Below are 15,163 nucleotides of genomic sequence, written 5' to 3'. Positions count from 1 at the left end.
GTAAAAATATATTTTATAATCAATAATATATTTTTATAGATGTATATTTCTATATATTTGTGTGTTATGTATGACGTCAAATCTGAAAGTCACAAAAAGTTTAGTAAATGTCAAAATCATTTGCGTGTCGCTTTTTCTGAGAATCGTGCAATAAAAATGCATCAAGATTTTACGCGCAGAAAACGTGAAACGCTTAGAGAAACGAGATTGTACTAAATAATGTTAAGTTCACATGATGCGCAAAAACATGCTTTGAGCCTACATCTGTATACACGGTAGAATAAATATCATCACGATGCAGACTCGTTTCGCTGATGACGCGCACTGATTCTACATTCCATTCTGTTGAACCTGATTCTTTTAATCGCAATCAACCTTGGCTAAGAAAATTCGATTTCTAGAAGAAAGAAAAAAAAAGACGAGAAACACGAGCGTCGCAATCTCGTCAAGTTAAATCATCGATCGATTGGTAGAAGCTTCCTTGAAAAATAAGTGATATTAATCGTCACAACGACGCGATTACGTCACGCACAAGTAACTTATCATGCAAATTTCACATTGAAATTTAATGGTCGCAACGTATTATCCCAAGACTGTCTTGTTGATAATGACTTATGATCCATTTATAGGCTTGAAGATCCTTCAAGTTATATATTTCTCTTTTTAATTTTATTTGGTTTTACCTCATTTTAACCCTTTTTATTCCTTTTTTATTTATTTCATCTTGTTACTCTTCTTTATATTGAAGAACTTTATCATACTTGTTTTGTATAATACATTTTAATCTTTAAAAGATGAGAGATATCATGAAAGATTATTACATAATTCTTTAGCGTATATTTTAGATTATTATAGATTTAGATCATTCTCAGCGTATTTCCGTACCGTTACGATCATTTAGATACGGCTAAAGGCATGACTTTTTAATCACCCGGTATATATCGATCATCAGCTGAAAAAGCAGAGGACGACGGACAGGATAGCAAGTTTTTTTGCACGGATTTCGATTTGATATTCCGATCTGCTCGGCGTATCGAGATATCGTCATCTCTCGTCTATTTGCAGTTTCTTGCTGCTTTAAGCAGTAGTATTGCTCGTATATTTTGCGTTCAGTGGCACACCCCGTGATTTATGAAGGTTGTTTTATTTTACGGACTGCCGTACAACGATGTTGTCTCTTTGCCGCATTATGTAAGGTTGAGTCGCATTTCTCGCGAGATACGCCGCAATTATCTTGCTCAAACGATGCGAAATCGCGCGTTAATGATATACTCCGCACGTCTACTCCGCTCTATTTGCCACTGATAATAAAGCTATGATAAAATATCACGATACTCGAGATGACTAACACAAAGGAAATAACTATTCCATAATAATATGGCAGCCACAACGCGATTGTGGCGATGTATAATAAATACATTATTATAATTACAAATTATAAATAAAATTATCATTAATATTCTACTGGTAGTAAAATTTGTTTAAACATCTTAAACATTTTATACATATAATTAAATTAAATTTAAACATAACGGCGCACAATATTATAAGTAAAATTTTATAACGTAAATGTTTTTAGCTTGTAATGAAGTAATATTTCTTTCTTAGTTATTTAATGATTTATAAAATTATACAGAATTAATCAAAGTAAAGAGCTCTTTGCCCCGAGTCGGAGAAGTGTCAACGACCCTGTTCACGTGGACTTATCTGATGCAGATGTCCTGGCGTACTTGGGCAATTAACGCGTGTGTACGCTCCGTGTCATGTGCTCCGAAAGTAAATCGCGGAGTTTTTCGGTGCGCGCGTGTCGAGAGCGGGAGATGATTATGTTTCAATGCAGGAGTCTGTAATCATTTCGTTGGAACACGCGCAGGAGCGTGTCAGGTGGGTCGTCGTCCTTTTCGCGAGTTTGTAATTATTGTAACATGGGCTGTCGCATCTCGCATTGCAAATGCTTTTTAGTATAACGTGTCTCTCGTCCATACGCGAAAAAGAGTTTTAAATAGTTATTAATAAATATTTTAATGACAGAAGGGGAATTAATAATGACGCGAAAAAGAGTTTTAAATATTGATTAATAAACATTTTAATGACAGAAGAAATTAACAATGACAAGAAGGTGGGGAGGAAGGTGTCACAATCGATATCTCCGAGGATATTAATATTTATGAGGCTCTGCTCTCCCTCTTCCCGTTTGCAAACACTAAGAAGAGAGATACGTGATGTTACTCGCGAGAAGCAAGTGCACCTGCGTCACGCGTATGCGTGCGGTATGCGTATGCATTCGTACGCGCGTGTGCACGCGGAGACAAAGCCGCGGACGTTATTTTACGAGTGGGTTCACCGAGGAGAGAGGGACAAAGCGAAGGGGAGGAAACTTCCTTCAAACAGTGTATGCGTGACGTGCGTGTCCGACTTTTATTTGCCTTTAACGACCGCCATCTTGCACACTCGCCTGTATTTTTTTGCCGTTCTTTTCTCCATCTCTTATTTTTTTCCACCCCTTTATTTTTCTCGTATTTTTTCAAACATAAAATTCTAAATCCGTTATTATGAATTTGTTTGCAAGTTTTGTAGAAAATTTTCACCAGATCTCTTTTCCGGAATCGAGATTACGAAATTCCTGGAAACGGCGTTCTCGCTCATTTGCTAAGATCTCGTCTGAGATCATCCAGCTCGATTTACATTCCGGAAGCTATGTTCTCAAGAGATTAGACTTCAGACTTGCAATAAAGTCGAGCGTGAAATCGTAAAGGCAAAACGAGCCGCGTTGAGATGGAGAGTGAAAAACAGGAAGAGGAAAAAGGGGAGAGATGGTAGGGAAAGGGAAAATTTAATAACCGCTAATTATCAGATGGCGAAAGATCCAGCGATGACTGGACTATTTTATTTGCGATTTTTCACGCGAGTCCGGAATAGATCTCTTGCACCATAAATACATAAATGCGGCCTTTCAATTCAGCACGCGTAGATACATTTATTAGAGTTCTATAGAACTCCTAATCTCTCGATGCAAGATCTGCGATTTAATTTAAAAACATGTGATAGTTGCAGTGCTGTACCGTAAAAAATATATGACTTCGCAGATGATATTTCTGTTTCGCTCTCTTTCCACGCGTTCTGGTTTCGCGTGGCACGGTCGACCTCATAATAGCGATCACGGAGTTCTCTTTTGCCGCTGGCTTTCGAGCCGTATCGACTTCAACAACCATTTTTCGACAGAGAAAAGCTATACATCATTTGCAGGACGTTCTGCATCCGCCCGAGATTATCTTTTTGCCACAATGTTATTTGAACCGCACGTTTTAGAAACGAAAGTAAATAACGTAATTGACCACTTTTCCACTATACATTTCCATATCGGAAGAAAAAAACGAAAAGAAAGAGAGGAAGAGGAAGAAGCCGGAAAGTCTTTTAACTGTAAAAAATGCATTTACCACGACGATAGAGGTGATAAATTAGAAATTTCTTCTTGTAAAATGCTATTGGTTCCGCATATATACACGAAAATTTCACTTTTCTATGGAAAATGTTTGATTAATATAAATCATTATAAATATTGATAAAATAGAGATTATGAAATAAAACAAAAACTTCTAGATCCTAAAACCTAAATTAAATATTGACTTTGAATATAAATTACATAGATAACTTATTAATCATACGAATATATATTTATATTTCAAAACAATTTATATACTAATTATTTTCAAAATGCGTAAATTATTAATCTTAAGAAGAAAATAATTAGGAGAAACGACCAATTTCGATTTGGAAAATCGGCTTTTTATCGCACTTTAGTCTCGTAAAAATATTTATTAGCAATTTCGCGCATTGCCACATTCATCATCCTGTTGCTCGTCCGACCGTCTGTAAATCGCTTGTAATGCCTGTCGTTACACATTACGCTATGCGCCTACGAGCCGCGTTAACGACCGAAAAAACGAGTGACGGCCTCATGCTAATCAACGAGAAGATGAACTTTGATTACGGTGACGAGCGAAGCGATGCTTCCCTCGCAAATTGCATGTGGCATGTTAATAAATAAATTCAAACGAATATTAATGTTGTTTTTATTCTAAACGCTGCAGCCGCGAAATGACATTGGAAGAAATATTTGTCTGTTCGAATTTCGTATTCTATATCGATAAAATAACGTAGTTTCTTTAATTTTTTGGTCTTTTATTTATATATAAAAATTAAAAATAGAAAGAATTTTCTACACACATTAATAATAAATTAATATATGTAATTATGTTAGCAATATTACATGTGTATATAAAAATAAAACATGAAATTTCTTACTTACGTATTTTTAATACAAATAACAATATTGATTTTCTATAATAATCTACCATTTTTTTATAACATTTATTACTGCAATTCTATATTATATATTTTAAAAAACGGAATATATATATATACCTATATATATATATATGATAAGATTAAAATGATTAAATATAATGACGAAGAATTACAATAAAATAAATAAATATTTTTTACCTGTTTTTGTTTTCATAATTTTGTATAAAAAGAAAAATAGTGAAAAGAAATATAAACGTGAACGTATCAGAAGAGAACTTACCGGTTGCATCGATCCCCATATCGATACTCAGACGAACGATTCCGAAGCAAATAATGAATTATTCATACAGAGATCCGTTGCCTGAAATCATGAGTAAAGGTCGCCGATCCACGGTAGAAGAAGACTCTGTTTTTCCCTAACAGTGTTATGATCGAACAAACTTTATCGGAATATGCTTCAAGATATTGCAAGATTTCGAAAACTTCGTCGAAAATAAATTTTTCATTTCAAAAAAGGAACATATGCACATGGCAAATCCAAACATTTTTCACGAAAATTAACAAGAAATATGAATTCAATTAAATTTAAGATTAATGTCATCAGGCATGATTTAAAAATAATGGAGATAGATACCGGTGTTTGTAAATTAGAGATATTAAACGAGAGCGCTGCATAATTTTTTGAAAATTAAAAAATAAGACGTTATATATTCTCTTTATAAAAATTACAAATAAAATAAGAAGAATGGATATTTCTTTTCAAATATTAGAAAAAATGGAAAATCCTTGATATTAAAAGAACATCAATTACGATACTTCTGGCAATTATCTTTTTTATTTTCTTCAATGTGTGCGTCCTTGAAAATATTTATCATGTGAATCTTTACACATCATTCTACACGTCAAAAGGACGAAATTGATAACTATTCCTTGAAGATGGACGTGAATGTGTGTTCACGCCGCGTTCACGACGGCTACGCGACCATAAGATCTCGCGGCAGGCCACGTGCCGTTTATCGTTCCGACTCCGAAGAGTTGCTGAAGGAGACAGATGGCCCATATGCTTTGCCGCGCCTGTCCAACTTCCGGGTCGTTTCAGAAGACGCGCGGCAGGTGCCTAGATGGGCTGATCTTGGCCGGGACCAGCCGCTGATCGAGAATTACGGCACTTTGCGTGTCGTCAGATCGCGTGATCTCGAGGAGCCGCAGAAGGTGACGCTAAAAACGTTCTCCAAGCGGGATAAACTCGGCATCACTTCGAGAAATGACGCTAAGCAAAGTAATCTTGAGAATTTGAAGGAGAATAACGAGAAGATGCGAATAGATAAGAATTGCGAAATGCAGAAGAGAGAAGATGATCATCAAACTGATCTTTGCAATCATTATGAATGGAAGTGTGAAGGCTGGGCTCGTTATGGTTGCGATCAGCAAGTTTACGATGTAGTACCAATGGAGGATGATTCGAAAATTCCAAAGCCCATTTACGCCGATAAAACCTCTTTGAACAATGATTTTGCCAATATCGATAACAACCAACGCGATGTGTTTAAGAAATCCAAGGAGGATGTCGAGAATCTCAACAATTATTCTACGAAAGATTCGAAAAACAATTATATTTTCAAAAATCACGATGATTCTCATATTGAAATGAAAAGTGATAAGCTAACGAGCATTGAAGATGGGGAAAATGTGAAAAATGACATTATTAAAAGTTCGAAAACTTCTATTTTCAAGAACGACTTGGAGAATGCAAAACGAGGATTTTCCGAAAGGAAGAACCGACAACCTATTTACGCGGTTCCTCAAGTATTTTCCAAGCCTAGACGAGAACGTCGATTGGTCATAGTCGATGGAAACTACGTTCCTAGCGGCGATCTCTACCGCACCACGGCTAAATACATCGAGGACATCAACCGGAACCTCGCGGAGATCGACAAGAGCTACGAGGAAATGAAGGCGAGTCCTAGAATCTACGGAGTAATCAACAGAATCGCTAAGGGCGAGTTACTATCGCAAGATCAATCCGGCAACCTCTTCGGCTACGTCAGAAAGAGAAACATGGTACCTATGCCGCCTATCAGTGCCGATATAGACGAGGTTATTGAAGAAAAGAACGAAAAGGATTCTAAAAAGGATATTAGATATCTTCGTAGACCCAATTCCAAGGGCAGACTTCCGCCAAAAATTCTGCCGAGATCTTCATCCATCGAGAACACGTCTAGGCATTCGACAGGATCCACCACTGCTTCCTCGAGCAAATCTACTGAATCCTTATATGCGATCAGCGAGTCTTTGACGGAGCTGCCAAAGATAAGCGATCTTCAGAAACAAGATTCAACCTGGAGTAGAACTTGCCAAGAATCGCGAAGAAGCGATTTGCAGAATCAATCAAAGTTTAATATCGATAGGGATATCTCCAAGAAAATTAAGCCTGAAGGTTCGAAGTCCAAGGACTCGTCGTCCTCGACGGACGACGAAGTTTCGATTTCCAAGAATCGATTGCCGGTCACCAGCGCGATTCGCAGGAATCGCTCCCGAGTCGACCAGGCGGAAAAACCATTATTAAAAAAGGAACGAGCTTCTAACGAGATCTTGGGGAGGACTTCAGGCAAATTGGAGCAAGTGCGATCTTTGGAGAATCGCTTGAAGGACCGTCGATATGACACGCTGCCCTCACGAAAATCCAGGATCTCTTCGAGACCGCTTCACAAATCCAGCGAGGATGTGCTTGACGGCGAAAGAATCTCTCGTAAAGATTCTAGCTTACAAAGATCTTGCTCAAGCAATAATGACATCAGGCGAAAACAAAACGCTGATCAGGATCTTGCGGAAATTCGACGAAATCTTTTTTATATGATTGATGCTACTGAAGTAATCCTTAAAGGACAATTGGAACGCTCCAATCATTTACAACAACAGGATTGCTTTCCCAAGACTAGACACAACTCTTTAGAGTCTAAGGAGACGGACAGCAAGATCCAATCTGCTGGCAATTTCGCTACTTTGCCGAGAAGAGGTAATCTCGTTAAGGATCAGTCCGAGCCTCTTAGAAGATTCTCCGGGAACGGACCGATTCTGGAACCATTATATGAACATGCAGTTAGTGATTCTGTAAAACCACGAGATACTCAAAACGTAATACCATGGTGGGAACTGGCCACCAGGAAGTATAGACATCGCAGTTGTCCATCCTTACAGGTAAATTATATTAGAATCAATGAATGTTGAACGCTCTAATTAGTAATAGGCACATTGAAATTGCAATTAAGATGTTTCGAGACTTTGTATCAGTAAAACTTAATTTGAAAGAATTATAACGATAATTATATTAAGAAAGTATAAAGAGAAATTAATATTGTATATACAAGTATAGAGAGAAAGATTATAATTATAATATATAAAAAAATATACCGAGAACAAATTATATACTTATTAATTGATTATTACGTTACGTTATTATAATTTTAATTAAAAATAAGGAAAATATTTTACATTATAAAAACGACTTTTATATTAATTATACAGAAAGATTTATTATATTAAAGATACAGAAGAAAACGTGAAATTGAAAAAATTTAGATATTGATTTCTAAGAAATCTTTAAGAGATTTTTTAGTGAAAAAATTATTATATAATAAAGTACTCGTGAAGAGAGCACGTGCGTTTCGTATAAATTTTCAATAAAATAAATCGGATGATACATACAGCGTGTAAACTTGCGTGATCGTATTTTGCGTCGCCACGAACATCAGTGAAGCGTGACCGTGTTACGAGGAATTAATTTAACGGAACAAGACTCTTGATATTTATTGATGATAATAAATGAGCGGCTTTATGAAGTCGTTCCTTTGACGATAATTATGCGACGAGAACATTCTCGCCAATGTTTATTGTAATTAGTCTCAATATCATCAAATTCTATTTTACGATATCAAAGACTGATCGTCGATAAAATTATATATGCTAATTGTATCTATATCTTGAATATATTGCAGAGTAAATATTACTGGATGTTTTTATAAACATGCAACTAACTTATTTAGTCTCTTCAAGTTTACCGATAATTTATATTGCAATAAAAGTGTAATTTATATTATTAAGCATTAATTTTATACATACATATATGTATATATATATATTTATGATGACAAGATACTTCAGTGCCCTGGACAAATATGTCAATTTGAAGATGCAGTGAGTCCTAAGATTATAGCAATATATGCAGATGTGATTTATTACGGTTTCCTTTCGGCAGACTCTCTCGGGTAGTTAGAGCAATCAAATAATAAATTCGATAATGAGATCTCGCTGTTGAAATTTAAACCCGGCGTATTCCATCGATGCATTTAGAAAGATGACAGCAACGCGTAATAAAGTGTAGGTCGACAATATCATACGTGGTCTCGATTGAATAATTATACATACTTCGGCGCTCTTTGTGCTTTACCCAACGATGACAACTCTCATCAATTGTAATCGCAGTTATAACTAACTTGCGTCTTAAGGATATCTGTCGTGCATTTTCGCAATTTATTTTTCAAAACGGATTTTTCCTTTCTAATTATTTTTTGCTTTCAAAATTATTGCAGAAAATTTAGAAATATTCGTAAATATTCTACATTTTTTCCATATATTTTTTTAAATGTCTCGTCACTTATCGAGAAGAAAGATAAGCGAGAAAAGGGACTTGCTTCCAATTGTTCTTCGCAAAGGAATCCCTCGAAGGCAGTTACATAATAGAGTGGCTTCAGAGATTGACCAATGGCGAATGTTATTCTCTATTCTGTATTTCGTCTTCTTGTGCAATTCATTCCTTTGCAGCCTCGAAACTCTGCAATCGCAGTTGATTAAAACATCACTTTTAGTCGCTTCGTACGACACGCCCCTGTTTACTTTCTCCAGCCGCGTACCGAGACAGTTGCCTAGACTATGCAGTTATAATTCAACATTAAGTTTCATATAATTCTCTTCCATATATGAAATTTTGTATAATTTTATTTCTTAAATTGCATTAAAATTTTATTGTTAATTTATTTTAATATTTTTAAATATAAAATTATATATAAATATTGTGTATGTGTGTGTTTCAATGTGCACATTTATAATTAATAAACAGCTAATTATCCACGTGGATACTATTGAAACTTGAATTTCAAATTCATGAGCAATATGAAAACATTAATTAATTAGTCGATTAATGTTTTCTCATTGCATAGCTCTCTAATAATTATCTCTGTATTTCCATGGTATTAAATAATTCAATTAACGTTCGACAAACTAGTCGATATATTCCAAAAATGTTCGATTAAATTGACTTGACATATCGCTCGCGCATCCTTTTCTTTGCCAGATGGTCTTAATTATTATCATGAGATGCGCAGACCCGGGATGCTGTTAGAGGACTCTTTATCGTGCCACGTTCATCACTCGTGATAAGTCAATACGCTCTGAATGATTCCGGGTCGATTTGGGTCATCAGTTCTTATTATAGCGTCTGACTTAGACATGAGCATGTTAACCCTTCTGGTACCGAATTAACCCTTTAATACACCATTTGTTTTTGTTATTTGTCTTTGCTATTTTTCATATTCATGTTTAAGTGATTTAAAATGACGGATATATAATTCTAAATTTAAATAATTCTGAGCTTTTCTACTTGATCTGAATAATTAGAATCTTAAGATTGTTGTAATCGGAGAGAGCGTTACGTCACCAGCTCTCGAAACCTAAATACGTTATCAATTTTGCTGTTACGACAGCAGTTGCTCTGAAAGGCGCGACCTCGCATATGTAATCTTCTTTAAACTACTAAGAAATAAACAGCGCACGCTAATGTTAGTCGATATCGCATCGGGTTGACCATCACGTATTGATCATCGAGTTTCGTTTTAAATTTAGAAACATTTTAAATTAAAATATAAATTAAATTAGGAAAATAAAGTTAAAATAATGTTATGCCACAAAAAATATAATGATATAATTAAAAATTAAAGATGTATAAAATATATAATAATTTTATTCTATATTATATATTTTAAAAAACGGAATATATATATACCTATATTATTTTAATATTTTTAAATATAAAATTATATATAAATATATATATAATTTTATATTTTATTCTTTTTATGTTTCATACCGAAATATTAGAATACTACATTTTTTAAATCTATTATATTTAATTTAATCTAAAATATTGTTTTGGGGATTCCAAACTTAAAATATATAAATTTTTTTAAGAATCATTTTTCAAAAAAGATAATTTCTTTAGAAAAAGAGCGTTTCTATCGAGAAACCCGAATCTAAAAGCAGGTAGTCCTGACGAATTTTTCTGGCGTAACCTTATTCTTTTTTTCTGCCCTTCTCTCTGTTGGGTTGAACCTTTCCGAGGTTTAAACTCTATGTGGCAGGACGATGTAAAACTGTCACCGGGATTTGTGACAGGTCATCGTGTTATAAATGTCCCTGCGGGAAACTCCCTTTCGTCCCTCTTCCTCACAGGAAAAAGATTTATGTGTTTTGAGGGTGCACTTTCGACCAGACCTCGTGTGTAAACATGTCTCTCTCGTAGATACTCTCATTTTTCTAGTTTTTAAATGAGATCACATGTTTCTTTTTATGCGTTTTTTCCTCGTCATGATTGATGGTATCGGTAACAATATTTCACATTGACATAGCATAAATTCAATCCTTCCCAAATTTAACAGTTACATTGGTTGATAAATAAAATATAGCATTGTCTAAAGATTCACATTAAGCGCACATTATATTAAGAAGTAACATCTCGTACAAACGAAAATATTTGTGTAATAAAAGAGAAAACAAGAACAACAAAATGTTGCTATTATTGTTTTAAAATTAAAAAATATCGTCCGCAAGAAATATGACAAAATACTTTTGAAAATTATAGTATAAAAAAAAATAGTTGAAAAGAATATTATTTTAAGAGACCGAAAAATAAACCAAATGAAAAAATCGCTGTTAAAAAATTACGAAAGAAATTAGCCAAAGAACGAATCCTTAATTAATTATTATATTGATTAATTATTAACTATCAAATATATACATGACACGTAATTACTTTTAAGATAACAATAAAATTTTTAAAGAGAATATTTATGAGACCTGAAAAAATGTGGGATATACACAGTTCATAGAGATCTCGACTCTGAAAATGTTTTCGTGACGTTAATTATTAGATATAAAGCTCATCTTCGCCCTTCTTTTTGCACGAACAATTACACAGGAGGGCACATGGTGATGGGAACAACTGGAATAATGTACGAACACGACAAAATCCTCGAAGCGTTACGATCCGAACTAACTGGGGTAACAGTTCCCAAGCTGCAAAAAATGCGATACTTCACAATGCGATATATAGGGTACTGCAAACTACTCGTAAAAGCGAACTTTACGTTCTCACCACATCATGAAATATTTTTTGTATTTTAAATAGCGATTCAATTAATTTATTCTTACAAATAATTCAAGTAGTTAGATATTATTGGGAAATTAAATTAAGTTCTATATAAATAATCTCTCCATATAGAAGATTAATAAATAAATTCTTCGCGGAAATGTATATTGCATATCTGTGAAAGAAAACTCGCGTAAATTATTACTTTTTTTACTGCTTTGTGATTTATTCGCTGTATTTCTTCGTATATTTTTAATTAGTGATCATTTTAGCGAGGTAATTCAAGTGAATGTAAATCTTTATCCGACGTTCCATAAAATGTAATAGGCGCGTAAAATTGATTTATTGTACTTAACTACATATGTGTACAGTATGTAACTGTAAGAAGCCGCTGAGCTTCGCAGACCTTGACTTATCGTATCTATCAGTCATCTTATAGGTCTTCTAACTGCGTCTTAAAGATCACAAACGTTTTGCACAAATACTTCGTGCGTCGAATATGTCTTTTCGTTTCTAAGAGAAAAATATTTTTAAATTTGAAACACACTATACATATCATGCATGCAGACACGCGAGATATTTCGAAAGCAGCAACCTTAACCCTTTTCTTCCCAGATAATTTGCAAGGAGTCCGCGTGAGATATCAGATTGCTCTTTAATTCTCACCGTTTCAAATTGCATACTAGATTTTATGCAAATTTAAGATATGTGTTACACAAAAAGATTCAACTTGTAACATACTCCAAAAAAGGAACAACTTCAAAAAAAGGAAACTTGTTAACTCCTGTTTTTTTTTTTTTTTATAAAAATCATGAAATTTGAGTTAATTATATATTTTTATCTCAACGTAGTTTGATTTAACTATTATTATTAGTATCACATAAGATGCGACTAATTGCAATTACGTGCTTCTTAATTATATTATTGCTGTGTTTCAAATTTTTTTTAAATTATTTTATTACATATTTTTTGACGATATTTTAATAGAGATTTTTAAATTAATTTATCACTATTACCTCGTTTCTTTATATATTCTATCAATATTCGCAAGATTGTAAATATAATTGGTAAACATAATTGAAGCTGAAGAGAGATGTTCGTTGAAGATTAAAATATCGACCAAGTTGTTTGCCCTCGCCAAGATGCACCGGCTTTCATTTTCTCTAGAGAACAAGGCGCGTCACTGTATGCCGCACGAGATGCATTCTGCTTCTCGGCACGTGCGTTTTTGCCGCAGGCTTCCGGTCCAGTTTTTAGCCCCGTTCGTCCTCGACTGTCAGCGAACCCTTCGTTAAACTGGATGCACAATAAGACAAAATCTCGAGGTTTTTTTTTTCTAAAGGAGAAATTACTTATTATTTTATCTTGTACATTTCTAAATTGTTTATATTTCAGATTTGATGTCTCAATTAATATCTCGATGATCGCGATAATTACCCTCCATCGATAAATGCATCGTGAGTTTAATGTATCCAGCGCAATCTGACATAAGAAACGCCTGGAACAAAATGTTCGAGAAACGTGTAAGGCGAGTAGGTGGCTCTTTTACGAGAATATATATCGTGTATGTACTTCTCGGGTGCATCTCGGCGGTAGGTGAACCCGAGCACATTAGCGGCAAGCGTGGGAGCCAATATTTACGATCCATATCGAATGGACCACCGACTCACTTCGGTCTCGAGTACTTTTATCCTCGTTGAACAAATATACAGAGTGTTCAAATACCGTTTTCTTCCAATTGAGGTTTTTTTTTGACAAATTCAGAATTTTTTATAGCTTTTTTATAGACAAATACTTATTTTCCAGTTACACACATAAAGTAAACTCTATTATAATCAACTTAACACATTTACCATATAACATATTAAATCTCGGTTTCAATTTATTTGATTAATTCTAATTTTAATATTCTTTTTTTTGTTTTTCATGATGTATAAATCAAATTTAAAAAGAGATAAATATTGTATATTTCTGAAAAGTCAAATATTATATCTTGGATTTTTTATTAAAAAGAAAGGGAGAGAAAGAGAGATTTTAGTTGGAGTGCACAATCCCGTTACGATAGAGTTACGATAGAGGATATATAATACCACTTATTTGATGTAACGTGTCTGAGTTTACAAATTTTATTCGGTTTTAAATCTCTTTCTATCTCGAAGAAAAAACGGAGGTCGGCACCCAGCCAAAGGACCTCGCATCCTAGCTACGAGATAACGTCGGGAGTCATTCCACGTCGCGCGTTAAAGTAATAAGGTGGGACAATGGGCCTCTCGAGACACTCTCTCGCGGTGGCGAATTACGCGTCCCACGTTCGCTGTTACCGTTTTACGAGCGAAATAATTTCCTCCGGAATTACGCGCGCGACTCCAGAATTGCACTCACACACGTTCGGAGTCCTACGGCTCCCACCGCGATTTCTTTGTTCGCTATCCTGATGAAATGCCGCGCTCGTTTCTTCGCAAAGAAAAAAAAAAAGAGTCCGCGCTGATTGTCCTTTCAGAATTTCATGATCATCCGATTGCGCAATATTTTTGAAAAGAAGGAAGAAGATGATGCTTACGTTCGCGGAAACAATCACCTTTGCGACTTCAATGATTGAAATTTGAAATCGCTTCATGGTAACGAGATGGTAATCAAAGCGAGTTCGATGACCGTGTTTTTATGCCATGAGTGAATAATGTACCTAAAAAAAAAGAGTTATAAGTTTTAAATGCTTCTCTTTTTCTCTTATTTGAAAAAATCTTTACGTAAGTGGATTTTATCTTTTTATAGAGTTTTAATCAAAAATTTAACCATTAAAATATTTAATGAATGGATATTTTAAAAAATAAAGTAAATTTGTAAAATTTTCTAAAATGGAAGAAACAATTAAATCGCAGTAATTTGTGGTAACTCGTTGAAAAAGATACTATTAAAATTGGGTTCAACACCTCTTGGAGCATTTAATATAATTTTTGATTATATTAATAATATGAAAGTGCTTTTAAAAATGTGTATGAAAGGTTCGATGATAAAGAAATCAAGACAAGAGAAAAAATAAAGATTATAGAATTTAAAAGCATAAATCTTATTATTAAGCTGAATTATAAAATAATTATAAGTATGATTTAAAAAATGTGTAATTATAGCGATGTATAAAACAATCACTGTATTCAGTAATATGTACAGCGAATTATAAGTTATATAATTATATGAATTATCTCTGTAAATAATTTTCATCCAAGTTCGTTGCGCATATACATATAATAATTATAGATGATTTGTACGTGTAATCATATATTATCTTGTAACATTTAATTACAATGTTACAAACAATAATGCTATATGATATTTTAAAATGGAATGAAATGTAATTATACCGTTAACACTATTCAAGTGTGTCATCGCTGATGCTAGTTACAGTCACTAGTTATAATAACAAGAGTTGAAGAAGAG

General features: G+C 34.0%; 1 protein-coding gene across 2 annotated transcripts in view; it reads left to right on the top strand.

Moving 5' to 3' along the window:
- LOC115233589 overlaps positions 1-7,647 on the top strand; it is a 17,489-nt gene extending 9,842 nt beyond the window's left edge. For both annotated transcript variants that reach the window (XM_029804092.1, XM_029804093.1), the window contains exon 2: positions 4,659-7,647. In XM_029804092.1, coding sequence (XP_029659952.1) covers positions 5,245-7,536 — 2,292 coding nt within the window. In that variant the 5' untranslated portion in view covers positions 4,659-5,244 and the 3' untranslated portion in view covers positions 7,537-7,647. The remainder of the gene's footprint in view (positions 1-4,658) is intronic.
- The last annotated feature ends 7,516 nt before the right edge of the window (positions 7,648-15,163 follow it).

This window comes from Formica exsecta, unplaced genomic scaffold (genome assembly GCF_003651465.1).
Source record: "Formica exsecta isolate Colony F162 unplaced genomic scaffold, ASM365146v1 scaffold178, whole genome shotgun sequence".
NCBI lineage: Eukaryota > Metazoa > Arthropoda > Insecta > Hymenoptera > Formicidae > Formica > Formica exsecta.
This window is presented reverse-complemented; position numbering and strand designations above follow the sequence as displayed.